The following is a 27,903-nucleotide window of genomic DNA, read 5'->3' on the forward strand; positions in this document are numbered from 1 at the left end:
AAATTAGCAGGATGGTAGAGTTGTTCAGCATATAAGGACCCATCCTGCCAACTACACCAGAAATCTCAGAGCAACTATAAGCCTCTGCTTTAAACACTAAATCGAAAAACTTATTCTAACTGTCACAAATGTTTGGTGTGAACAATACAATAGATTTCCTATTCAGCCATTTATACTCCACACAGTTATTTGCGCCACAGTCGCAATAGACTGTGATTTTTAGACACAGATTTTTATCCACCGTCAAATTTTTACACATTCACCCAACGAAGAAATAGGCGTCCAATTCGATTTGAGCGGTGACACTAAAGCGTTGAAAACCATAGACGTATGTCTATGTCGCAAGCTGACCTCAAACTCTCCAGCAAGAAACACACAGAAGAGTAAAGACATGGACTCCGACCAGGGTAACATGTTATATTACTAATAGGCCTATAAACTTCTCTTTATTGACTAAGAAACTTTTCACATTTTTGGGCGTTGGTGTTGAGAATATTGCATATGAATCACAATGTAACGTTTTTATTTATTCATATTCATAAGGACTATAGCTCTTGTTTAAATTCTTCTATGCGCCGCAGTATGAACGACATTAGTTTACCTCAAAATAAATAGACGTCCAGCACACAAAATACTGCTTCATATTTAAATGCATACATGGACCTTTTCTGAAGAAATACTAATACGGTAATACGGGACTCTTGATAAGGTCTAGCTTCCTTACTTTAGCTTTTTCCCTTTTATCTGGGACAAAGCGACTCGAAACGGAGAGGGTTCACAAATTTTATGGCATGGTAACACACAAAAAGAATTATAATAAATATAATTTTGTAATGCTTGCTAAACTTTTAGCTAATGCGATTGTAAATGCTGTTTAACACATCACATTGTAATATACATTAGGTCATTTTTTGGGTGTCCATGTAAGATTCAAGATGGATAATGGCTTATCCTCTCCATGATAAAGATAAACCCCTTCAGAACGTCCAGACAAGCAAAGAATTAATCTGGATGCGTCTGTCTTTTGTTACAACACCAGAAAACACCAGTGACCCAGTGCCTTAAGAAGTAATGCATATGGAATCACACTGCCTGAACACTATTTAACTGAAGACGCGTCTGCTCATATCATGAGATATTCCAAGGCTTCCCCATAGATTGTATTGCTTGTAGTTTTATGCAGGTTGATATTCGTTTTTCCCTCCAAAATATGCTTTTTTTACCCATCGTATTCTTGAGGCTTTTGCACCCTGTTGTGAACCCTCTGTAGTCGTCCTTGTCTTCTCTGTATTTCTTTTTCATTGACCTTCCTCTTGGAGAGTGTTCCATACTTCACGACATTGTGAATGTTTTTTTTCTTGATTACGGAGAGGATAATGTTATTATCCATCTTCTATTACATCATATGGTCGCCCAAGATTGTTTCGTTGCTGAGCTCAGCAGTGTGTTTTTTTTCTCAGAATGTACCAAATTGTTGATTTGGCCGCTCTTAATCTTCCCGGGATCTTTCTGATGGATTTTTTGTGTTTGTGAAATCTATCTATGGTCTGTTTAACTTGCAGGGAGATCTCCCTGAACCCCATGATGTGGGTTCACAGCAACAGCTTTCAAATGCAAACGCTTGAGTAGGATCAACTCCTGATCTTTAACATGCTTTATGAAGCAATTATTTAAAAAAAGTCCATACCTGTCCATAAAACAGCTTCTGATTCAACTGTTCAATTGATTTTGGTCCTTTGAAAAAGGGAGGAGCAAGACATTAAAGAACTGTAAGTCCTAAACCCTTCAGCTAATGTGGAGTGAATACACTCGAACTAAAGCTATAAGTGTGCACTCCCTCCAAGACAGTATTTATTATAAACTGTAACTTGAATACATTTTGGTACACAGCTAAAATAACAAAAAATGTTTTACATTATCATAAAAACACTATTTAGGATATCACAAATTCTTTCACAATTCTTTCTAAATTATTATGAAGTGATTTGGGTAAATAAAAGTGGAATATTTTAATATCCATTGTCACACAAAGTGCAAATCACTCATAATCGTATCTTGACAATAAAAATGTATCGGCTCGCCACGTTAACACCGATTGAGAAAAAAGTAATTTGCAATTTAGCATCAGCAATGTCTTGGCATCCTGCTCACCAAGTTTAGTGCCAATTGCATGAATCCCCTAGCAGGAGTATTTAAAAGTTCACGACATAAAATCCAAAATGGGTTCCTGTTGGGCGGAACTAATTGGTGTGTAAAAGTTGTTCAGGTCGATAAAAACGATATACATATTACGCTTTGGACATATGTGTAAGCAAACCTTTGGGTACAGATCGACTCTCTAACCATTAGTCCACGACTGCTTCTTCCAGTAAAACATGTTTTATTTCAGGTTTATACTCCCCCATACATCAGTATTCATGACCATTGATACTCCCTCACATATGGCCTTTCCTCAAAAAAGAGTGTTTTACAAAAGTTAAATCACTACATTGTTTTATCTGAATGGCATTCACATGTCTTTGTAGAAGGTCAGTATTCAAAAGTCTTGGGTACATTTTTAGTATGCGTTTGGCCTTATTTTGGTTACTTAAAAATTTGTTTTTTCTCAAAACCACAAGCATGTACACAGATATTGCTTGGATATTATTGTAGCAGTTTGACAAAAGATTGCATTCCAAAAACGCCTCTTTTTCAGAGGACAATTTCCCCATACACACAACACCATTGGACGTTCCAATTTTCCATGTAACACTTGCACATCATGTTTATCCTTTGCCTCTGGATCAGTCTGTTCCACAAACCCTGAGCACAGGTACCACACATGTTTACCCCACCTCTCTTTACTCCTTCTGCGCCTACAACCAACCGACAGATCTCACAATCGGATGGCATTTGTAGTTCAACTCGAACAAGCCAATAAACACAGTGTGGAGAAAGAGCAGAGCCCCTATTCCTTAACATTGTAAATAGTCAAGTGTAAAACATTTAGAACGCCGCTGTAAAGCTTTCAAATCCCAGTATGAAAACCCATCCCATGCATCACTGACTCTGGTAAATTGTAAGGATCACTGTCCAGTCCAACTGCTCTTAATTTCAGCAAAAAATGTGTGTCTATGTTCTGGTTCCAGTTTGGCTTATGTGTGTGCGTCTGATAAAACCATCTATAGTGTAGTTTTGAAAACATTCATTATAAAATGTGGATTAACATAAATAAACATTTTGACTGGCAATATAGCTGCTTTTCTAATGTTCAGGGTTACACAAAACATCCTAAAATCACAACAACATTTATTAAACCATCTGTAATTTAATAAGGCATTTGTGTTGATACATGTGACATACAAAATACATACTCAGTACTTAACTTCATTGTTAACCAAAGTATGCCATTTTTAATGAAATAAAGGGATATGGTGAAGCCATAAAAAAACTCTCAAAAACACAAGAACTTTATGCCAAACAATTGGACTTCACTGAGTCGGATTAATAGGACATTACATTATCAGTTTTATGCACAGTTGGGATGTGATATTGAAGTTCTTCAGAATTTTTTATACATTTTACAACAAAATGAACTGAAGAGAATCATTTGGTCTGTTAATTCATGTCTTTAGGATGTACCCAGGTCTGTAGGATTAAGATGCAAATTATATTTTGCAGACAGCTGAATTACACACACCTGCTTAATAGCACTTTATACTCTCTCTCTCTGCATGGCAGGAGAGCCACAGATAACCCTGACTCACTTGAATGCCAAAAACAAGATGAGTGTGACTTTTTCCAATCTTTATATTTGTCACTTTAAAGACTCCAAAATGAGGAAAATATTATCATAGAATCTATAAAAGAGTTAAAACATTTGCACAATTAAAGCAATTAAGAAACAGACCTTTAGGCTGGACCCAAGTGAAATAGAACAAAATATCTTCGAATTAAAATTCATCTGCAAATTTGCTAAAAACATTGTTTTTCTATCATTGAGGGTGAAAATAAAAATGTCTGTGATTATTCTTTCACAGTCAAGTTAGCATATAAAAGGATGAGCAGAAATGGTGTCCAGTGATAAGCGTGTTACTCTTGTTTCACATCTCCGGTGAGTCTTCTCTTCACACGTGAATACGGGCTGAGGTCTTCGTCCATGATGAAGTCATACAAAACCTTCACCCATGATGTGTAACACGGAAGATCTTTGTAGTATTCTGCTGCTATTTTCTTCACCTGGTAGAAAGAAAAGGGTACAACATCTTAGAAAATAGGCTGATGACCATGAAAATAATAAGCAGCATAAACCGTAGATAAATGGGCAGGGCGTGAGCAGATTGTTCTAGAAAAACAGCAGATCTTACAATCAGCCAAGCATCATCACTACAAGATTCATCTCTCTCCACCTTCTTTGCATTAATATTATTGCTCTTAATGCAAACATATACAGCTTTTAATGATAAATCAATACAAACCTCACCCATGTTTATGGTTCTTGAATAATCAAGAGTAAAATGTCCTAAAGACATTTGTTTCAAGTGTCTGGTTTTATCAAAGCCATACAGTGAAAGTGAATCTGAAGGTGAGGCACAGCGCAGGACTATGAAAGACTTGAATGTTGATCACTCTTTCAGAAATATACACAACATAGTGTTTACATCGGTAACCCAAAGGTCAAGGAGTGATGAAATGTAATGACCAAGAGCTGCCTCAGTGTGGAGCTCTCCAGTTCTTTTGATGTTTTTCTTATACAATCAGTTTCACAAGGGATGAACTGCTGAACGTTCAGTGCACACCATGTGATCTCCTACCGGATATAATTATTCAGACTTTTGGTGAAGATCATAGTCGGAGGCGCAGCAGCAATACTCATGTGCACGAATGTTTGAATATTCGATCTGCAGTAACTATTAAAATATTGGTGTTTTTCATAAGAATAAAACTGCGTCACCACAGGGTAAATTGACACTACAGAAGAACTTAGAGTTGTCACGGCATATTTAACGCTTCTTGACTTCATCGGTTTATTTGATTAATATACAGAAAACATTATAACAATTTGTATGTGTTCCTTAATCTTTGTTAACTCGGATCGCAAACAAGTTTAAATAAATTTGCACATATGCTTTTTATGTTTGTATTAAAACGCGCTGTGATTCCATACCTTAGTTGAAATAAATAGGCTTACTTTTGTACTGATGCAATTGCAATGCAAAGCTAAACAAGAAAACAACCATTAAATAGACACACTAGGCATTGTTATGTAAATGAAAACAGGCTTTATTTCAGCCTAAAAGTGCACTGGCAACAACATACACTTATGAACCATAGAAACGTGCACTTCACGAAGCCGATACTCCTGTTGTCTCCTGCTGCATCTATTCTGAGATCCGCTCCCAAACATTAGATTTAGCAGCTTGATAAATGTAATTCCCGATCTTAATTTCTCCCACATCATGATTACGATCTTCACTTTTATTTCTCTGTTTGTTTTGTGGCTGGCAGTGGGATTGGTGCTTTTGTGACGTGTTCAGTTTAGGGACATCACGCAAGTTACTAAAGTTTGGCAATGTCAACCAAATTGGCATCAGACGGAAAAAACTGTGATGGACGATCACACCTGGAGGCGGGGCTTGGGTCTGCAGTACAGATCCTGCCCACTAGGAACGATGTGAAGCAGACATCAGAGAACTGAAATATGACTTTGAATTATTATTATGCTTTATATACATATATTAGTAAATATAATATAGCCTATGAATTACCCTACACCCACGACCAAACCTGACCCAAATTAAGTTTATGCAAATTCACCTACCAGGCTGCCGATTAATTTTTCGCAGGTATAGATGCGCCGCATAAGCACAGCAATCTAAAAATGGCATTGACAAAACTGATCAATAAAAAAGGTACGACTTCGCCTATTCAGCACTTTGGGTTTGGGCCTAATAAAGTCAAATTAATTTTGAATGTAATATGTATTGAGATCAGAAACACCTTCATTATGTTGTTATTACCTAAATAAGAAAAAAATAATTAATAAAACTTGAAGGAAATATAAAATAGCAGTGTAAACTGAAAGTATGATTTGCACTGGGCGCTTAAGCGTGATTAATTAGGATGTTTTTTGGGTTGTTAACATTCTGATGCCTGTCAATCATCGTCTATCGGCCCAACCCTGTTGCCCCGTTGGCCTTTGTATTGTAAACTCATCAAAGAACCTAATAAAATATGAAAATATATATTCCCAAATATGTAATATAGGCTTTAGGGAATTGGACAGAACAAACATATTTCTTTTTTTGTTCTTAATGACCCGCCCCAAAAATAAAGTACCAATTTCTTTACCCAACCCAACCCGCAGGTTACTACTAAGAGTCTGCTTTACATTAACATTATAAAAGAACATCTGTACCAGTGTTTCCCGTATGTTTATGGCTTTGTAGGGGGTATGTGCACTCTCTATATTTTCTTTGTGGTGGAGGTCCAGACAATACTTTTTCAATTAAATAATATTTAATCAATTGAGCCCAGTATAGTTTGTGTATAAAAAGTGAACATCTAATGTTTTTTTCAGGCACCCACAGATTGTAGGCTCTGTCCTAGTGGCCTATTTTATTATGTAATAAAACTACTGACAACTAAATGTAACAACTGAAATGAATTTATCATGAGCAGAGGTACTTAAAAAGTTACTAACAAGTAGCCTTTCCATGCCATTCATACTAGAACTGATTCTAAATCATCTCCATTTAAAGCTCCTCTGACAGCTCAAAATACTCTATTACTGCTGCATTTCATTACTTTACTTCGTAACAGTAAAATGATCTTTTTATTGACTGGATCTTGGTGTCTGCGGGTCTTTATATGCGGAGCTTCTTTGGCGGGAGAAGCAGCGTTTACGGAGCTGAAGGGTTAAAATGAAGTGTGTTTAGTAGAGCTGCACCGATTGACCGGTCAGAAACTGGATTCGGCCGGTTTTCGCATGATCGGCCGTGACCGCTGACCGGCCGGTCAGTCTAATGTTTTGCCAATTCGAAGCCGATTGTATGTTGAAACCGACGCGGGCAATAACGTCAAATACGTAAGTAAACGTCCGTTCATGACAACTGTCTTTCATGGCTCATTTACTCTCCTGACTGCGTGGTTCCACCGAACTGCTAAACTCTGACACATGCTAAACTCATGTTGAAGACGTTCACTATGTGTAAAACAAATGTAAATTCCATACAACCCGATTAATTGTCTAACATTAAAACTATGGTCATGTCACTGATAGGGATGGGAACTGAGAACCGGTTCTTCTTAGAACCGGTGCCCAGTGAATCGATTCCTTGGAACCGTTAGCGTATCTGCTTAACGATTCCGCTTATCGGTTCCGCTCGTTGCAAATGTGTCATCATCATGATGTCACACACGCGCTGCGTTGTTTTGGTTACGCAGCAAACATGTCATCGAGGTAGAAGCGATCTAAAGCGTGGTTATATTTCACTAGAAAAGATGCCAATGCGGTCATTTGCAACAACTGTAAAAGTTTAATTTCGACAAAGGGAGGAACAACCTCCAATATGCAGAAACATTTGGCCACACAGCACGCAATTCATTTGCAGGACTGTCGTGTGTTTGATACACTACTACTATAGCGACACACCAACAACAAGTCAAGCAGCAGCGGAGCTAACGAGACGTCATCTGCTAATGCCGAAGGGAACTTCTCTATTAGTTAATGTGAGCGCCATTTCATCTCGTATCCTTCCTGAGAGGGCAAACATGACCATTTTCTGCACAAAAATTGTTAATTTGCCTAAGTTGATAGTTGTGGTCTTTACAGAAGATTTCTTTTTATTTTGTATGTCAGTTGAGTTGAATTTTGTTTCAGGTAGAATATTCCCAAAGGCACAAACTCTTCCTTGACTGTTTAGTCTGTGTTTTCAGGGCACTTAAATGGCAGTTTTATTTAATTTTTTTGTCTGGACCAATGATGAATGTGAAAAATTCTATAGGTCCCTGGACTTTACTTTGTAGCCTACTTTTAGGTTTGTTCTGAGGTTGCTACACATAATTTGTGTATACTCTGAGTATGTGCTGTGTTCTTATCAGATATTAAAGCGAGTTAATACAAACAACAAATTTGTACTTATTCCCTCACCCAATTAGAATCGATAAGAGAATCGATAAGGAATCGGAATCGTTAAATTCTTATCAATTCCCATCCCTAGTCACTGAGGTAAAATGACATTCATCACGACTTGAAAAAAATCCAAACTAGAAAAAATGAATAAATCAACCAATATTTGTGATATTATCTGATTGAGTTCTTTACTAACACAAAAAGAAGGACAAATACATATTTAAAGTAGAATTCACTCATGAGATTTTTAACTTTTTATTGAAGTGGCAGCTAAAATCAACCCACTTCTTTTAGTACTACAGACCCAAGATAAAGACAAGTTATTTAACGTTTCAGAAAAAATAAATAAAGCAATGATAGTTTCATAAACAAGAGACAAGAATAAAGTTGAAGTATTTTATTGTTATCTTGGACTTTTTTGAGAGTACAAAAATGAAAAAGGTCTATTAAGTGATTAAGTTTAGTTAAATTTTATTATTTATACTTATTTTCAGTCACAGAGTTATTTGGGCAAGAGAAGATTCTTTAATTTCATCCAGGTTATAGAACTGTATTAAGGGAAATTGTGATGTTCAATAATTTATGTAATAATAATTATAAAAATATGAAATTTTTTTTTAAAAACTGTCAATTATATACTGACAAAAATCGGAATCGGCAGGTTTCACTTATAATTAAATCGGAAATCGTCAAAGAAAATTGCAATTGGCGCATCTCTACTGTTTAGCGCTATATGAAGATATCAACATAAACGTCCCTAAGTGCGCTTGATGTGTACAGCTAGGGATGGGTATCGTTAAGGTTTTAACGGTATAACTACTTTTATCGATACCACTTATCGATCCGGTACTTTAACGGTACTCTTGTCGGTAAGACAAAACTAAAGCTGGAGTTGTTTTCACTATTTAAAACATTCTTTACTGACCTTACATATCTTAATGCATGTAAAAGATGACTGATACCCGCCTATTATTCATAGAGAATTAAAATAAAATGCATGTGGGCCTAAGTTTGTTTGTGTTACTTGTTGTTGTTTAATAATAACCATAATTGGACCAGATGCTGGAGTGGATGGGTTCACTGTAACTGTAGCTTTACATTCACATAATGTAGTTAACTCTGTTCGGGCTTAAACGTTATACAGGTTTGGAACCTCTTGCAAAGTACACACAAAAAAAAGTTTATGTATTTCATCAATACAAAATATTTTTTAGGTAAGCTCTGCTTTATAATTTCTTAAGCATAATTTATTATTATTCATCCATCTTAAATGCAGTACTGTGAAAGCATTTTTAATGTTTACGATTTAATTAGGCTACTGCAGAAAAAAATACTCTAAAGATTTATATGTAGGCTATTTTTTAATGTGATGTGTGTTTATTAAATGATTACATACTATTTTAAAGAAACCTTATGCAATGTTTATGTCGGTGTTATTTAGGAAGACTGCTAGTCTAGTATACGTACCTGACGACGTGGATGATGATCTAGTAACTAGGCAGATGAAAACTTTTCATTTCTCTGTCTGCACATAATGCACTTTTGAAAGATGTTTTGCCAGATTGTGTGTTTCCGCTTTTACAAGCAAAAACGGCATCGTCACTCTATTAAGCGCAACCTTTGTGTTGTGTGCGCACGAGCTCTGTGTGTCATTCGAAAATGCATCGTTTCATCAGAAGTTCTTCCTTTGGTAGTTTGAATAAGACTCACTTAGTTTCACAACGTAGAACACAGGTTTTAGACGGCCCACGCATCACAAACGAGCGACAGTGTTTTGGGGGAGGAGAGAGTGAAGTTTTCACGACAGTCCCAACAAAACGTAGGCGGGGACTATTTCTAGTGACGTAGATACGCTGCGGTTAGAGACAAATCTCGTTTGCCTGATTCAGAGTTGATTCCCTGTTTTACCAGCCAATAGCCTTGTTACTTATTCACCTTAGAACTTACAGCTTGGCAGACTGCTTACTTTCAAACACGGCAACATAACTACATGCAGCTTCTATCATTAGATGAAAAAACAGTGGTGGATGGTGTTATAGTTTTATCGTCATTTGTATCGCTATCGTAACAAATACCAGAAATAATCGTGATCGAGTTCGCACCACATTGCCCATCTCTTTAATCTATTAACCAGACTTGTGTGTGTGTACAGTGTACAAAAATGGAAACTAATTTTTTCCCACTATTTCTTCATTTTCATTATACATGAAAATTCTGTCAATGATTGTTTGTCATTTGAGAACATCTAGTAGAACATCCAATAGTTTTTTCAAATTGTTTTATTTTAATCAGACAAAGTGTTGGGGTAATGAGAATTTCACAGGGATGCAAACTCATCGGGGTGAAAAAAATGTGACAATAAAGCGTGACCCCCCCAACGCTATACATTATATATAGTCATAGTTTATATAATTATTACAATTTGTATTTCAAATTATTCAGTGCACATAATCACAATAGTCCATGGTCTGCTAAAATTGTCTAGAATAGACAACCATGAAGAGTTCATTTCCAAAACCAGACAACTCTGTTTTTGTTCATTTTCATAAATCATGTTTATTGTGTGTTTACTTCACTTGTCTGTTTTTTTTTTAGTGATTATTACTTAATCAAAACAATCCAACTGTTTACATGATCTTACTTGGAATGCACAATAGAAAACATAGTTAATGAAAATGAACAAAAACAGAGTTGAACTCTTCACATTTACTTCAAGGTGCTCTGTTCACACAAAAGCTTACAGTCACAGCTCTAGTCTATACATGAGCTGTCAAACTCGTAACGTTTCAAGATTTGACCAGCATGCCTGTAACCAAAGTGACAGATTTAAATAAGATTTTTACACAAGAGCTTGCATTGTAACAGCAACGTTATGTGCGATACTATCAGCAATGTTGTACTAAAAACCAAATGCAACCCTTGCATGGGTACTGTATGTTGTACAAGAAATCTGGAGTTGCATTGAACGCTGGTAGACTATCACATTAAACTGTAGCGCAGGTTTAGATAGATCGGCTTTGCAAAACATTTTGAAGCAGTTTGACATCAGCCCCGTGCTTTTATTTGGACATTTAACATAACGGCGAGTGACGGGTGACGTGACACTCAACTAGTTGTCTAGTTCCATTCCTTTTACACATCAGGGCTTCTCCGTAAATGAGGCGATACTGCGGTTGTCGCAGTGTGTTAACACACTTACCCCATATTATGTTTCTTGGGTCTGCTCCATTCCTTTCAAGGCAAAAAAAACAGCGCGCCTTTTCCTGCTGCTTAGTGACAGTTGTGTTGAAGTAAGTCAGAAATGCGCAGTCCAGTTGCTGTGTAGTTTGTCTACATCTAATATTGATTCATGAAAGGTGACAAGTTGGCATCCCTGATTTCAGCAGAAAAAGCAATAAAATACATAATTTGCATAGAGAAATCAGAGGCGGCCGCCTCCGTCAAATGTTGTTCCACCTCAGGCTCTCTCCAAAATTATGTCAGCTGTCTTCACAAGAAATGCTGCGTGCATTTATTTGTAACTGCAGTTGCGACATTACGTCACAATGGAGGCGCTGTTTCGTTATCAGCACACTGAGGCACTAAAAAGAGTTGCAGAACAAGAGTTAGCTGCGTTTCACAGCTGTTTGTTTTGCATCAAAGTACGTTTAATTTCTTAAATTAACATGACAAACATCATTGTTATGTCTTTAGCTGTGCAGTTGGATCGTTGAATCAGTGTATACTGTACACACTGAATTCACCAGTATAAACGTACATTGTGTTCAGAACGACTCGCACATGAATGTCTCATTTGAACCGGTTCATTTAAACTATTGAACTTATCCGTCACTAGCAAATATAAGAGACGCTCTTGCGTTCCCTCCCCCATCATACACACACACACACAGACTTTTAGACCTCATCCCTCATACAGACTAGGGCTGAAACGACAATAAAAAATTGTCGACAAATATTCTTGTTGTCGAGTAGTCGTTTGATTATGTGACTTAATTTAAGGGCCTGCAATATCACAATTTGACCGCTACGTTTCTGTAGCGCTAGAGTGTAATGCAGTCTTCCTGAATGCTATCGCAGTAGAAGGACACACAGCAAGAATTATGGCGGAGTACAAACGAATGTGAACAAGTAAAGTTTGGGAAAGATTTACCAAATTGAAATAAAAAATGCGGTTGTGTGTAATGCAAGCAAAGGCAGAACTTGCCTTTCACATCAGCACAACCTGCATGCTGGAGAATTTAAAAGGAAACATCCCGGAGAATGAGCAGAGAGAGGCGAGTGTTCTCAATCTAGACCTAACTAACTAACTTAGAGGTAAATCTTTTTATGAGAGAATGCAATAATAACAGTAATGATAATAACAACAATAATCATATAATTAAAGTTATGTTATTATTTGTTTTGCAAAGTAAAAAGCTTTGATCGAGCTTAGGTGTCAAGTCTGTTTTGATTATTATAACACTATTAGGTATTACATGAGCGGAAAATGATTATAAGAGAGGCAAGTTAAGTGATAGGAGTCATATATCTTGACTTTATTTTAAAATATTTTCTTCTGTTTCTTACTCTTTTTCATTAACTCTTTCACCGACATTTATCTTGTCACTTAAAAAAATTGTTCCCCGCCAAACGAGTTATAACGGCAATCAGTGGTTATACTGTTGTACAGCAGGTGGCGCTGTTACACACCTTTCGGGAAAAGTACAGAATCGCTAGAACCTAAGTTTATTTCTTATCGGTTTTTAGTGTAATCTGTGTGGAATCTTTGACAAAAAAAACTAATTGACTCAAAATTATCTTTTAATCAAATTGATGCATCTTTGAAGAAACCTACCCACATCTAAGGAGTGATAAAAAAAGATCAAATCAAGATTGAAGAATACGGTTTCCTTTGTTTAAAAGCAGAGACTGTGTTCTTTCATTGGACATATTGTTTGTCCATATATTCTTTACAGAAAATGTACTGTGAGCCATCAAAGTTTGGTTAAAATGTAAAAGACCGCTGCCGTAGGCTGGCAACTTTTTTTTTTAAAAGGCTGACGGGGATAGAGTTAAACTGAACTGTTTTCATATAAACGCTACTTAATGCTTCTGTCAAGAGATTTGTTTACATTTAACTTAAATTATCTATAACTCAATGTTTTAACTAGTTGCAAAAGCTGAATAATCATTAAAAACGTACTGATTATTCATTGAAATAATAGCCGATTAGTCGATTAATCGATCTAATAATCGTTAGATTAGTCGACCATCAAAACAATCGTTTGTTGCAGCCCTAATACAGACACACACAAACACAGACTCTGACCGATTCCAAACCTCCGTCGCTTTGACCCGCAAGCTTGGCAAGCGGGTCTGTGTTAAGCGCCGTAATGGCTGCAGGACCGGATGGCTGGTTGGCTGGAGCTAGATTACTTACCCTGTTGAAAGTCTTGTCTATGTGTACTGTGTGCTTGTTTTACTCCCCACCTTCCTCATGTTATGCTGTATTTCCTTCTTGATACATTTCGTGTCATGTGTAATGACAATAAAATTGAATCTCAATCTCAATCAATGAATCATTCAAATTGAACCACATAGAATGCAAGATGTGAACAAGCTTTTCTCATTTAGTAAGACTGGTTAATCCAGTTGGCTATTGTGGGCTAACAAGTTAGTTGAAAATGATAAAAAGCTTTATTTGATTAAAAAAAAAACTTAATTATTATTTTTATCTAATTTTATTAGATCTTTTAATATGTCAAACTCACAGTCACTTTGGTTAAGACACTTAAAGGGACGTTAGGCCTACGTGTGTGTGTGTGTGTGTGTGTGTGTGTGTACAAGATCAAACTGGCACCCTGTGTGTTTCAATATGCTTAGTACAAGGCAGATAATACAATGATGTTTATTATGATACTTTTGTATTAGCAGTTATATGTTCTATAATTGAAACCTTTACTGTCATGTTTCAGTGGTTTTGTGAAATGGACACAAGCAGTCATAGGGACAGTGTGACTGCTGACAACACCTAGATGTAAAACAGGTGTAAAATCTGTGCAAATACTTCTGAGCACTTGTGATTAACAGAAGAGTGCAGACTGTTGACAATGGGCTAGCACTGCAGGTTTGTGTTTCATCCACTCAACTGGTCGTTAAAAAGATAATGTTTTAACATTTTGGTATCATTCAAACTAGGGATGCACCAATAACATTTTTAAAGACTTAGAACGAGTAAAGATATTTGCATTCACCAATACTGATACCAATACCAATGACTGTACCTGTATTTTTTTAGTGAGGGGCAATTTTCCCTACACAACACACTGAGACTAATAGCTCTGCCTCAAAACACATTATGAAAAAAGACAATTGTATTTACTTGTCATAAAGTTTCAAAGCACAAATTTCAGTCAGTTCTGTCAGGTATGTCACGTGAGGTATCGGTGTATTTATATGATTACGAGCACATGAGCTTTGTATCGGGCAATAATTCAAACAATTGTTAGACTTTTTTTAAAGAAATATTTCCTACAGTGTGTCAGGACTATATGGTTGCCTACAGTTAAATACAAGTGGCCGAGGGCTCGCACACACACATGGAACTCATCGGAAGAGACGTGCACACGGCCACACTCCACTCACACCAAACAACTGGACCGCTGTCGCATTGAGCCGCATCCCACAGCTAGAAGCTTTCTATCAACACAAAGCATGGTTTCAAAACACGCTTAAATGGCTTAAAGGCATTTACATTCGGCCTGTAGCGAAGCGTCGGAAATTTCGTCGACGTCATATTTTTGCGTCGACGCTTCGCAGCAGCTCGCCACACATAGGTGGGAGACCAAAACATGGGTATGGGAATACTTAAAATTTAGTCCCAAACGTAAAGGTGTCGTTATTTGCGCTCTTTGCCAAATGGAGTTGGCATACTACGCCAGCCCAACAGCAATGTTGGAGCATCTGAAACGGAGGCACCCCATTGTCACTCGTGAAGGAGACAATAACAAGTACTAACGTTGGCTAAATTAATGACATGTTTGTGTAGTGTAGCTTGAGCTCTGCGCACTTCGGTGGTGCTAGCTAACTATGTTAGCTCTCTGTGCAGTTTGTTTGTGCTATGTAGTTACTGGCGCCTAGACAGCTGTGTTTATCTAACGTTAGTTATCGTCTAATGTTGGCTTGAATGGAAGCTAGCTTACGGCTGCAGAACACCGCTATCTATAGTAGCTGACGTTAGCTAACGTGAACGCTAGCTACTAAGCTAGCACGAACAAACTGCACAGCTGCTAGATAGCCACGTTAGCATTCAAATAAACTAGCATAGCATAGCACTACAATGAGGTTAAGAGTAGATTTAAAATACCCCACAGTCATAGCTGTTGTTCTAATATGCATTGCTTTCGTGTTTTCAAGGACAAAGCAAAAAAACTGGCGTCCTATCTTAGGAAAGAGATGCTATGCATGCAAAATATACGCAAGAACAGGAATTGTATATTATGTTAAACACTCTCAGGAATGTCTATACTGTGCAAAGCAGTGTTTTTTTCTCTTTATGCACTACAAAATTAGGATTTTTTGAACAAGAGAGTTATGTTGGTACTGTAAAGAGCAAACAGGCTGGACTTTCATTTTGTATAACAGTAAAATAATTTTATTTATTTTATTTTGTGTAAAGCAGAATATTTTTTGCTGTGCAGAACTGTTTAATAAAGTATATTATTAAGATTTTTGGGGTATTTATTTGAGAAACATCATGGTTTTTATTAATCGAGCAGCAGAAAAATAATGGTTAGATTAATCGACCAATTAGTCGTCAGATTAGTCGACTAATCGATAAAATAACCGTTAGATTAATCATTTAATAAATAATCGTTTACCCCCAGCCCCAAGTTACATAAATAAGGGCGTGATTATATAATGTAACGCTAGGCAAAGGAGGATTTGTCCCAAATAAACAGAAGCTGCATTAAAATTAAAAGTACATTAAAAATGCATCCGTTTCGCTGAAAAACATGAATTCCATGGTACGTTGACAATCCTAAATATAATAATTACTATATATATATATATATATATATATATATATATATATATATATATATTTTTTTATATTTGTTAAAAAGTACAAAATGATCCTGCTTTAATATATGTGACATCAAGTAAGATTTAAATCAAATGTAATATAAATGTAGGTAGTCAGATTACGTTACCAAACATGTGTAATCCAAGATATTATATACTAACTGCAAATTTTAAATAGGGGTGTCAAAGTAAATGCTTACAATTATGTTTTCAGATTAACGCATTTAAATTATATAACTCCATTACGCAGCATCCTTTTTTTGTCATCATTAATCATGCAAGATTATCATGCTCTTATTCATGTGAAAGGTCTTTAAACCATTACGTTTACATTTATTAATTTACATTTGTTCATTCTGGAGAGAATGAACAAAATGGAAAAAAATGATAGACCTAGACAGTTATTGGTTAATCAAATAAATCTGGAACAGGTATGTTTTGAGTTGTTTTTTGAAAGTTGTGAAGGATGCTGCAGTTTGGTTGGAGTTCCACCACAAGGGAACCTTATGAGTAAAGGTTTTTGCAAGCGATTTAGTGCCTTGCTGTGAAGGAACAACCAGGCGTCGCTCATTTTCAGACCAAAGATGACGGGAGGGAATGTAGACCTGCAGCAGTGAGTTACGGTTAAGGTTTGAATTTTCCGTAATCATTCTGAAGGCCAGTGTCAGAGATTTAAACTTCATGCAGGCAGCAACTGGCAGCCAGTGAAATGAAACTAGGAGGGGTGGTACATGGGTTATTTTAGGCTGATTGAAAACCAGACGTGCAGCTGCATTCCGTATCATTTGCAAGGGCTTGACAGCATTGGTTGGAAGGCCGACCACTAGAGAATTGCAGTAGTCCAGTCTCGATATGACCAGAGCAAATGGTTTAAAATGATGATATTTAATAAATACATTAAAAACTTGAATTTCACCACAGGGGTCTAACAATATCAGTGGATTATGTGTGACAAAAATCAACAAGAAAGTTATGTTATATATGTATATAAAATGAAAACAGGAAATCTTACCATTGGTAGTCGGCATCCTGGAATGCTGGGGAAATCATGGTGCTCATTGTGGTAGCCAACATTAAAAGTGAGCAGGTTGAGTGATCCATAATAGGAATATGTCTCATGGCCTTTGAGGAACATATAGTGCTCTGCAATGAAGTGTCCTGAAATGGGATGAAGACCCATCCCTAACAATGACCCCATCATCATGTACACCACGGGCTTAACTCCCCAGATCCAATAGAGGAGGACATTAAAAGTGAGCTGTATAGCCACATTAACCAGCTCCAGTTGACTTATAGGTTTTGGGTTGATGCACAACGGTCGGACGGCGTAGAACAGTGGCTGAAACATTATCCAGATAAGCTTGCGGAAACGATTGCAAAAGAACCAGCCCTCAAAATCGGTGGGTATGTCAACATCCACACCATCTCCACCCAAGTAGCGATGGTGGTCCAGATGGTAGCGCTTAAAGGATGCAGAGTAGGGCAACCCGACAGGAAGATTGGCGAAAATGGCAAACCAGCGGTTCCATTTTGCACGGATGTTACCAAAAGCAGCGTTATGAGAGATCTCGTGAATAGCTAGAGTCATTGAATGGTTTAAACAACTTCCAAATACATATGTCCAGAAAAACACCCATTTCCAGGGCAGGTCTTTCACCAAGAAGAAGGCCAAAAACTGGACAGCAACCATCATAGAGACTATCCATTTCAGCCTGGGGTCAGGCCCCATCAGGGACTTGATCTCTGGATATTTAGCTGTTGAAACATCAAAGGAAAAACACATTAGAGTTATCAGAAGAAAATATGATGAAGCGTTGATTGAGATGTTTCATGACGAATCAAATGGATCTTGACATGAACGAGACTTTTCATCAAGGCGTGGCATTCATATGAAGACTATGTAGTAGGGCTAGGGACGTATTATTGTGTATTATTTATGCTCAGTTTCTCAATGAATAACAATTAAATGCTGCCACATCTGAAACCCAGAGGGCGTACAGAAGCTCAGACTATGGGACACAGAAGAAGAACGATTTACACAAATAGTTCAAGGGAACCCTGTGGTCATATTCTATCGCTGTTCTTTAAACCTTTTCAGGTATTTTCATGATAATAAAATATATTTATAGAGATCATGTTTGACGAGTGTTGCTTTTCCAAATGTACATTATAAATTACTCGAGCAGTAATTCCTGCTGATCAAGAAGCCTTCGTTCACGGAAGAGCTATGCAGAAAACACAGAATTGATTTCAAAATCAACCTAACAGGTATAATTAGTGTGAATCGATACATATCATCACAGACCCACTATTTAGACATAAAAGTAGTAAAACACTTCAAAGTCCATTTTATACTGCACTTGGCAAAGAAAACATGCCTGGAAGCAGCACCAAAAGTGAAACCAACCTTGTGACGAGCGCGACTGCAACTTATTGCAAAGGCAAGCACAAACGGTTTTATATGCAACATTAACTTTTCAACAAACAAGAGCTGATGCATAACGTGAAATGAATCAGGACAAAAGAAACCACCAATGTCCTGCTTCGTTTACATTTAAAGATTGATTTTCAATAATTTAATAAAAAAATAGGAACCTTTTTCTTTTGGCTTCAGTCATTGTTGGGATACTCTCAAAGCTGGCAACATTTACAAATTAAAAGACTTTATTCATGATATATCTTAATGTTAAAATCTGAAAATGTTTTAATTAGTTGATATACAATTTAATGACGGATAAATCTTGCATGAAAATTTATTATTACTCATTTTAACTATGATCAACAGTCAATATTAAGGCTGAACGATTAATTGCATTTAAGATAAATATAAAAAATGATAATAAAACTTCAAATGAAATATATATTTTTATCTTCGGACAAAGAATATTTGTACTCTGACAAGTAAATTACAAATTTACTTGTCAAAAGGACAACCACATGACAACGCTTAAAGGTCCAGTGTGTCATTTTTTGGAGGATCTATTGACATGCAATATAATATACATAATTGCCTTCTGAGTTGTATAAAGAGCTTACACAAGGAAGCAGAATGTTTTTATTACCTTAGAATGAGCCATTTCTATCTACATACACCACGGGTCCAATTGCATATAATTCGCCCTTTTTCTGTCAGCCGTTGTAGTGTTTCGAATGGAAGGGGGAGTGGTGGAGTGAGCGGTTGGTTGCAATTCGCAACCTTGCCGCTACATTTCACTGACTTGACCTTCAATGTCAAGCCCTGCCCTAAATCTACAGTCTCAATGAAAAAATTAAATATTATAGAAAAAGCTTTCATAAGATAAGGTTTGAAATAGTGTGTACAAACCAGTACAGTACAGACGTATAACCTAATTTGTTTATTAAGTTTTCTTACTTCTTTCCCTCCATCTGAATTTTGCACATCATCAGAACCGTGTGACTGCTAACAAAATATTGAGTGAGTAATTGAATAAAAACACCTAGTGGCTGCACTGTGTAACAGCAATCAGGAAACACTACTGAAACCCGGTTAGTTCCAGGGGAAGAAACGTGCCCAAACAAAGAAATGATCTGCATGTAAATGCTTGTCGCTGGTTTGAATAGAACCGAAGATGACGTGATGCACAAAGATGACAAAGAAACATGTCCATACGGGTATGTCTACTGTAACAGGCAAACACGAGTAACCTTGAAGACAGAGTTTGCTCAAAAGTATCCTGAAGTGATGAAGTGTTGTTTAAGCAGTACTCTTTGCTAGTGTCACGACTTCAAGGGTAATCTAACACATATTAGTCTCTGTAAAAGTGTTGTTTTAATATATATGATAAAGTCAAAATTCAGAGATATTCCAACAGAAATATATTAAATACAAAATGATTGTGGCTTGGTTTGTATAATGACAAAGTTTCCCATTGGTATATTAATGGCCACCCAAGTACAGTGGCAAAAAAAAGTATGTTTACCTTTCAGAATTTCATGGTTTTCTGAATAAATGTGTCATAAAATGTGATCTGATCAGAAAACCATGAAATTTCAAAAGGTTCACATACTTTTTCAGGCCACTGTATATTTGGCGTCACATTTTCAAAAAATGAATTTATCCGTGATAATGACAGTATCGTTCTGACATATTGGGTCAGAACGGTTATATTAATTAAAAGGGTGCTGCACCGGTGTTTCATGCATTCTGACTTCTTTACAATGTGTCTTACTTATCATCTAATGTTGGCTTGAATGGAAGCTAGCTTACGGCTGCAGAACACCGCTATCTATAGTAACTGACATTAGCTAACAGAACGATAGCTACTAACCTAGCACAAACAAACTGCACAGCTGCTAGATAGCCACGTTAGCATTCAAATAAACTAATCATAGCATAGCACTACAATGAGGTTAAGAGTAGATTTAAAATACCCCACAGTCATAGCTGTTGTTCTAATATGCATTGCTTTCGTGTTTTCAAGGACAAAGCAAAGAATCTGGCGTCCTATCTTGGGAAAGAGATGTAATGCACGCAAAATAAACGGAAACACAGGAATTTTATATTATGTTAAACACTCTCAGGAATGTCTATACTGTGCAAAGCAGTGCTTTTTTTGCACTACATCTTTGGAATTTTTTTAACAAGAGAGTTACATTGGTACTGTAAAGAGTAAACAGGCTGGACTTTCATTTTGTACAACAGTAAAATAACTTATTAATTTATGTAAAGCAGAATATTTTTTGCTGTGCAAAACTGTTTTTTAATAAAGTATATTATTAAGATATTCTTTGTATTGATTTGAGAAACATTATGGTTTTTATTAATCGAGCAGCAGAAAAATAGTTGTTAAATTAATCGTCAAATTAGCCGTTATATTATTCGACTAATCGATAAAATAATTGTTAGAGTAATCGAATAAGAAATAATCGTTTACTCCAAGCCCTACTGTCTTCTCATGCATAACATGGTTAACTTGTCAAAAAACAAGTTGGGCGTATGACGTAGTATTTCTGTGCTGGATACACTCCCCCAATGATAGTACAGGTTTGGAACATTTTTTTTTAAAATATAAAACTGTTTTGTAACAACTTTTCTTAGTCCCGTATTGGACAATTCTCCCGGAAAAGCACACAGCATGCCCGAGCAGGAGCATGTGCAGACATCCCATTGACTTGTGTGAAGGAGAGAGGGAGAGGGAGAGATTTGTTGGTGATGTTCAGGTGTTTGTTTGTTCACTGCATTTGGATGATGAATGTCATATAAACGGTGGATATAACGTGGATTAGGAGATGGTTTGAAACTGATATATGGAGCCGTCCCAACGCTAAAAAATGCCACATGCGGTAAGTGAAACTAATGTCTGTGTTTTGTTGACAATGGGTGCGCACGTGCTTTGATTCAGTAATTGTCCAGGCTGAATAAACAAAAGAGCCCTGCCCAAAATACCATAGAAAATGTAATGGATTATCATAATTGAATTGGTATTAATGGAATCTATAATGGTCTAATGTTTATTGGTGCATGATGAATTCTGTTGGTGGGAATAATCAGAGGCGGAAAAAGTACACATATATTATACTCCAATACACGTTCTACTACTCTGATAAAATTGTACTTGAGTACAAGTAAAGTTACCAGTCAAGTTACTTGTGTCCTATGTACTCAAGTAAAAGTAAAAAGTAGCTTGTCAATTAAATTTTTCAGTTAAGTGTTTTTGCAATTTATTTAAGAGGGAAATTAACAAAAACGAATGGACGAATAAACGCAGCAAACCTTAGAATAATAAAGAACAGGCTACAAACAATTGCGTTTTTATACTAAACAACGCAAACAAATTAAAGAAAAAAGCCTAAAAGTTCTTTGCTTAAATGGTTTAGAACAAATATATTTTAAACAAAACGAATACAAATCAAATGGAAACATTCAAGAAAAACATCAGCGCAAACTGCCATATAAAGCCGACGGATGAGTCTTGACCAGAAACAACGAATAGAAAAATCAGTCTGAAGTTTCCAAACACAACCTCTATTTTATATAAATTAAAAAAACTATATTTTACAGCTAGTCGCACGCGTCTGCACGCTCCGTGAGTTAATGCTTAGAATGTTTTTCTTTCACAATACAGAAAACTAAAAACATGTATGAATAGTTATTTAAAAACATACTCAATTATTTTTATTATTCAAAAATATGATTAATATTATTTAACTTATAACAAACATACATTTTAAATATAGTTTAACTGATAGTATTAGCCGGTCAACATTTTTACTATCGGTTAATGTTTAATATTAGCATCCCTTAATCAAACTGAATTTTAGAAAAAAATGGCAAGCTTAGAAATCAAACTTTGAATGTGTCAATGCCCTGCCTTTTTTAAAACATAGTAGCAGCACTTTGACTATCCATGGAAGACAGAAACCCCTGAAAGAAATTTCTTCATTCATCTGGCTCGAAGTTCACTCAGCTATTTTCAAAAGCTGAAATAATGTCCTTGTTTTATTTATTGGTTAAAATCGGTCAAATTCAATAATATAATGAATTGCCAAAACGGAATAATCGATCAAAACTTACTGATTAATCTGCAAAATAATCAATGATAAGTCGAATTTGAAGCCCTAGTCTGTTCTCGACTATGTTCTGATGTTTCTCCTTCATTGTAAGTCGCGTTGTTTCCGGGGAATTATATTTTCATACAAAAGCTATTTTTTCGCGGGAGAACTAAAGGGAGAGGTTGGATGTCTATGAAAAGGCCTACGCACCTATCAAACCTCTGTGAAAATACTTCCTAGATGAAGTTGAATAACTATGCAAATGATTTGACATTCTATTGATTTGTGCTTATTGATAAAAGAGATACTTAAAGTGAAATGTAAAAACAAATTTCTCAAACCACAACAATCACAGTGATATATAATCAAGTAGGGATGCACTGATATGTACATTTTGGCCAATAGCCGATAATTCTTTAACATTGGAACCCAATGACCGATATACAACAGTATCTAAATGTTAATATAACATTTTGTAAGACTGAAGTCAAAAAGCAAAAAGTGGACAACTGGTTTTATTTGAAAACATTGACTGCAGAAAACAAGGTAAACATTAGTTCTCCCTTTTCCCCTGATAATCATATACCAAGCCTACTTTACACTAGTTAATGATTATTTAACCTTCAAACTTTTCTGGTATATTTTGTATTCAATAAACAAATGATAGATGTTCTTCCAGAGCAACCCATGAAAATGTTCTTTAAGCCACATGCGTAATGGTCTTAAGACAGAAAGTATTCATAACGTTCCTTGACATACGGATTTAACAGACTAAAATACAATTATTGCATCCAGTTCCAGATCCTCACACAACAATTACTCAACTAAAGCATTGTCTCTGTGTTCTTCAATAGTTGCTCTATATGCAAACCATTGCATAACTTACTGTGTGTTTTGTTTTTGCTGTGTAGATAATATCTAGCCTGGATGTAAGACACTGTTTGTTCTGTATAAAGATTTCTGCAGTGAATAAACCAGACACGGATCTATAACAGTCTGAATGTGAACACAGAGAACTACACAACCTTCGTCATGTGACACGGCCTCTCATCTTACCACCCCACCATTCACCACCACATGTGGCTACAACAATGTGAATAAATAATCATTACATGACGAACATTTCATCGAGTGAACGACGGAATCGCGTGATGTTTTGCTATCACGGAGTCATGATAAAGTCATGAACATAAGAGAACAGCCTTCTGTGTTCAGTGTAAGTGAATCCTATAACGATACAAAACGGATAATGAAACGTTCGCTAGTGATTATCAGAAGACATGTAAAGTTTTCTGTAGTACACTACTATGGCACTGTATGGTATGCTATGCAGGGTAACGTTAGGTTAGTAAGGAAAACGCCAGGGAGTGGCCCACATATAACGGTCATGCTTTACTCTACTCTCATTACATCCAAGTTATACATCCATGAACATTCAACGCTTCGGTTATACAAATTATTTAGCAACTTTAATAAATTAACGCCCTTACAGAAAATAACCACTTCACTTTAGCATTCACCACAGACAATTCACGTAACGATAAAGACTAGTTACGCAAGCAACCGAAAAAAACAGCATTCACAGACCGACTAAACACAGCCATGCTGTTGATGTATGCAGGTTATAATAACGTTATATCTGTTATATAAATATATATATTTGAGTGTGAAGCGGAAAAAGACTCACCCAGAATCTCTTTTCTGCGATCCGCGTGAGGCTGGTCTGTATAAACCCACTCAAAGTCCTCGCGAACTACTCGATTGCCCATCTCTCGGTGCGTGACGATTAAATTTGTATGGAAGTGTGCGCGAATAAAAGCGATTGTTTCACACGAATCTAACTGCGACTGATCCTCCACAACATCGCCCTGCGATCTTTCACTTTCTGACGAGATTCACAAGAACTGACGCGACGCAGACGTGGGCGGAGCAAGTGGCGTGGCGTCATCGCGTACGAACCCCAGCTTTTCATCGCAAGCGTCACCGTTAGACACCGTCACAGTTTCAGAAATACAGGCCCGTTCAAACAATCAGAATATTTCATTATTTAGTTAGTTCATTATTTATATACAGTTTTGCTTGACTATCCTAAATATGTATAATCAATCCGGGAATACATTTTCATTTTCATTTTGCAACTTAAAGAGCGTTAAAAATATCCATTTAAATAACTTATTAAAACTAGTGTAGGAACTGACAAATGTAATTTATATAATTGAATTTTAATTTTGCACCTAATGTTGCACATACGTTATTTGAAATGTATATTTAGATACACATTTGCATTGTCAATTTACATACTGCATTGCCATTTTGCAATTTGCAATACACATTGCAAATTGAATTTTGCACCACATATGCTTCCATAATAAGATGTCTTACTGGTACAAGGGATGCTGGGAAATGTAGTCCAGTTTGTAAGTGCAGACAAGAAAGCACAATCTTTTTTTATATTCAATTTAAAATCTGTCAAACTCCACGAACAGAAAATGTTTGAAACTGGTTGGATTATCATCTACGGATAATGACACTTGACATTAGCAAGAATGGGTGAATGTATGTAACAAAGAATCAAACGCTCAGAATTGTGTAACTATGAATTAGAAAATACACACACACACGATTTCTCAGCCCCCTCAAAATACCCCACTTACACTCTAACTTCAAAGAACTACAAAGGAAAACACAACCAAAGTAAGCTCCAGCCACTAAATGGGCAACATCATTACAATATACATTATAATATAATCCACAAGTTAAACACCATTTTAAAGATAAACGGAACAAACAAACAAAGAAAACAGTATACAGCCATACAGACACAACATTCAGAATCATCATATAACGTAGCGAATGTTCCCCAAACCAACAAATATAAGGCACCATGGAAATCATCATGAACAAATCTGATCTATATAGCCTAACATTTAAAAATATTGTATCAACTGGTGATAATTAACAGCAAAAATGTGGGCTGCTTAACATCAGATCCTTTTACGAAAAACAAATGAACATTTACAGATCTGCACTGTGTTCAACAGAAACCTGTCTCAAACTGGATGATTACATTAGTTTGTTAATAAAGATTCATCACAATTAATCACATCCAGAATAAAAGTTTGTGTATACATGATATAAGTGTATGTAGTATGCGCATTTATTTTGTATTTATAAACACAAAAACATATACATACATTTAAAAAAAATATTAAGACGTATTTATTTATATTTACCAATAATTGAAACAAAAAGATGTACAGTATATATGAATGTTTATTCATTTTGATGTTTTATATCTTTTTAGATATATGCATGTACTGTAATGTATCTATATATATATAAAATGTATATATAAAAAATTATATACACGTACACAGACTGACACAAACCACAGAGATGAACAACAGGGTTAGAGGCAGATGATGTACATTAATGTTAAAGGCATTGCAGCAGAACAAACCTGTGATGTGATGTGATGTGATGTGATGAGCTGTCAGCAGGTAAGTGAAGCAAACAGATAAGCAAATCCATAGTACATAAACAGGTAATGATATCCAACAGGTATATACCTCCAACTTGCCAGGTATAAACCGGTAAGTATATGCAACAGTTGAGTGCATAAACAGGTGTGTATATCCAACAGGTAATGATAATCATCAGATCCAACTATACATCTACAGGTGCTGGTCATATAATTAGAATATCATCAAAAAGTTGATTTATTTCAATAATTCCTTTCAAAAAGTGAAACTTGCATAATGTATAAATTCATTCCAGACAGACTGATATATTTCAAGTGTTTATTTATTTTAGTTTTGATGATTATAACTGACAACTAATGAAAACCCTAAATTCAGTATCTCAGAAAATTAGAATATTGTGAAAAGGTTTAATATTGAAGACACCTGGTGCCAAACTCTAATCAACTAATTAACTCAAAACACCTGCAAAGGCCTTTAAATGGCTCTCTCAGTCTAGTTCTGTAGGCCACACAATCATGGGGAAGACTGCTGACTTGTCCAAAAGACCACCATTGACACCTTGCACAAGGAGGGCAAGACACAAAAGGTCGTTGCAAAGGAGGCTGTCTGTTCACAGAGCTCTGTGTCCAAGCACATTAATAGAGACGCGAAGGGAAGAAAAAGATGTGGTAGAAAAAATGTGTATAAGCAATAGGGATAAACGCACACTGGAGAGGACTGTGAAACAAAACCCATTCAAAAATGTGGGGGAGATTCACAAAGAGTGGACTGCAGCTGAAGTCAGTGCTTCAAGAACCACTACACACTGACGTATGCAAGACATGGGTTTCAGCTGTCGCATTCATTGTGTTAAGCCACTCTTGAACAACAGACAGGGTCATGAGCGTCTCGCCTGTGCTAAAGATGAAAAGGCTGCTCAGTGGTCCAAAGTTATGTTCTCTGATGAAAATAAATTTTGCATTTTCTTTGGAAATCAGGGTCCCAGAGAGGAGAGGCACAGAATCCACATCGCTTGAGGTCCAGTGTAAAGTTTCCACAGACAGTGATGGTTTGGGGTGCCATGTCATCTGCTGGTGTTGGTCCACTGTGTTTTCTGAGGTCCAAGGTCAACACAGCCGTATACCAGGACGTTTTAGAGCACTTCATGCTTCCTGCTGCTGACCAACTTTATGGAGATGCAGATTGAAAATCTATGGTGTATTGTGAAGAGGAAGATGCGATACATTGTTGAAGACCCAACAATGCTAAAGAGCTGAAGGCCACTATCAGAGCAACCTGGGCTCTCATAACACCTGAGCAGTGCCACAGACTGATCGTCTCCATGCCACGCCGCATTGCTGCATTAATTCAGGCAAAAGGAGCCCCAACTAAGTATTGAATGCTGTACATGCTCATACTTTTCATGTTCATACTTTTCAGTTGGCCAAGATTTCTAAAAATCCTTTCTTTGTATTGGTCTTAAGTAATATTCTAATTTTCTGAGATATTGAATTTGGGGTTTTCATTAGTTTTCAGTTATAATCATCAAAACTAAAAGAAATAAACACTTGAATAATATCAGTCTGTGTGGAATGAATGTATACATTATACAAGTTTCACTTTTTGAATGGAATTATTGAAATAAATCAACTTTTCGATGATATTCTAATTATATGACCAGCACCTGTAGATAGTATATCCAACTATAGCTTTTTAGCAAAAGAACTAAAGAAGATAGTGTTGCACGCAGGA

The 27,903-nt window shown here is 36.3% G+C and overlaps 1 protein-coding gene across 1 annotated transcript; it reads right to left on the reverse strand.

The window, feature by feature from the left end:
• Positions 1 to 3,271: 3,271 nt before the first annotated feature.
• degs1 (delta(4)-desaturase, sphingolipid 1) lies at positions 3,272 to 24,608 on the reverse strand. Its single transcript, XM_056760978.1, has 3 exons — positions 24,378 to 24,608; positions 17,190 to 17,932; positions 3,272 to 4,218 (listed from the first exon to the last, which is right to left on the reverse strand). Exons 1-3 carry the CDS (start codon positions 24,457 to 24,459, stop codon positions 4,072 to 4,074), a joined length of 972 nt encoding a protein of 323 aa, XP_056616956.1. The 5' UTR covers positions 24,460 to 24,608; the 3' UTR covers positions 3,272 to 4,071.
• Between the last annotated feature and the right edge of the window lie 3,295 nt (positions 24,609 to 27,903).

The sequence above is a fragment of the Triplophysa dalaica genome, chromosome 11, assembly GCF_015846415.1.
Source record: "Triplophysa dalaica isolate WHDGS20190420 chromosome 11, ASM1584641v1, whole genome shotgun sequence".
Taxonomy (NCBI): domain Eukaryota; kingdom Metazoa; phylum Chordata; class Actinopteri; order Cypriniformes; family Nemacheilidae; genus Triplophysa; species Triplophysa dalaica.

Coding starts and splice junctions, on each gene's coding strand:
- degs1 (XM_056760978.1), bottom strand. CDS start 24,459: ATGGGCAATCGAGTAGTTCGCGAGGACTTTGAGTGGGTTTATACAGAC. Junction 17,933..24,377: donor TCGCAGAAAAGAGATTCTGG/GTGAGTCTTTTT, acceptor ATGTTTCAACAG/CTAAATATCCAGAGATCAAG. Junction 4,219..17,189: donor CAGGATGCCGACTACCAATG/GTAAGATTTCCT, acceptor TCTTTCTACCAG/GTGAAGAAAATAGCAGCAGA.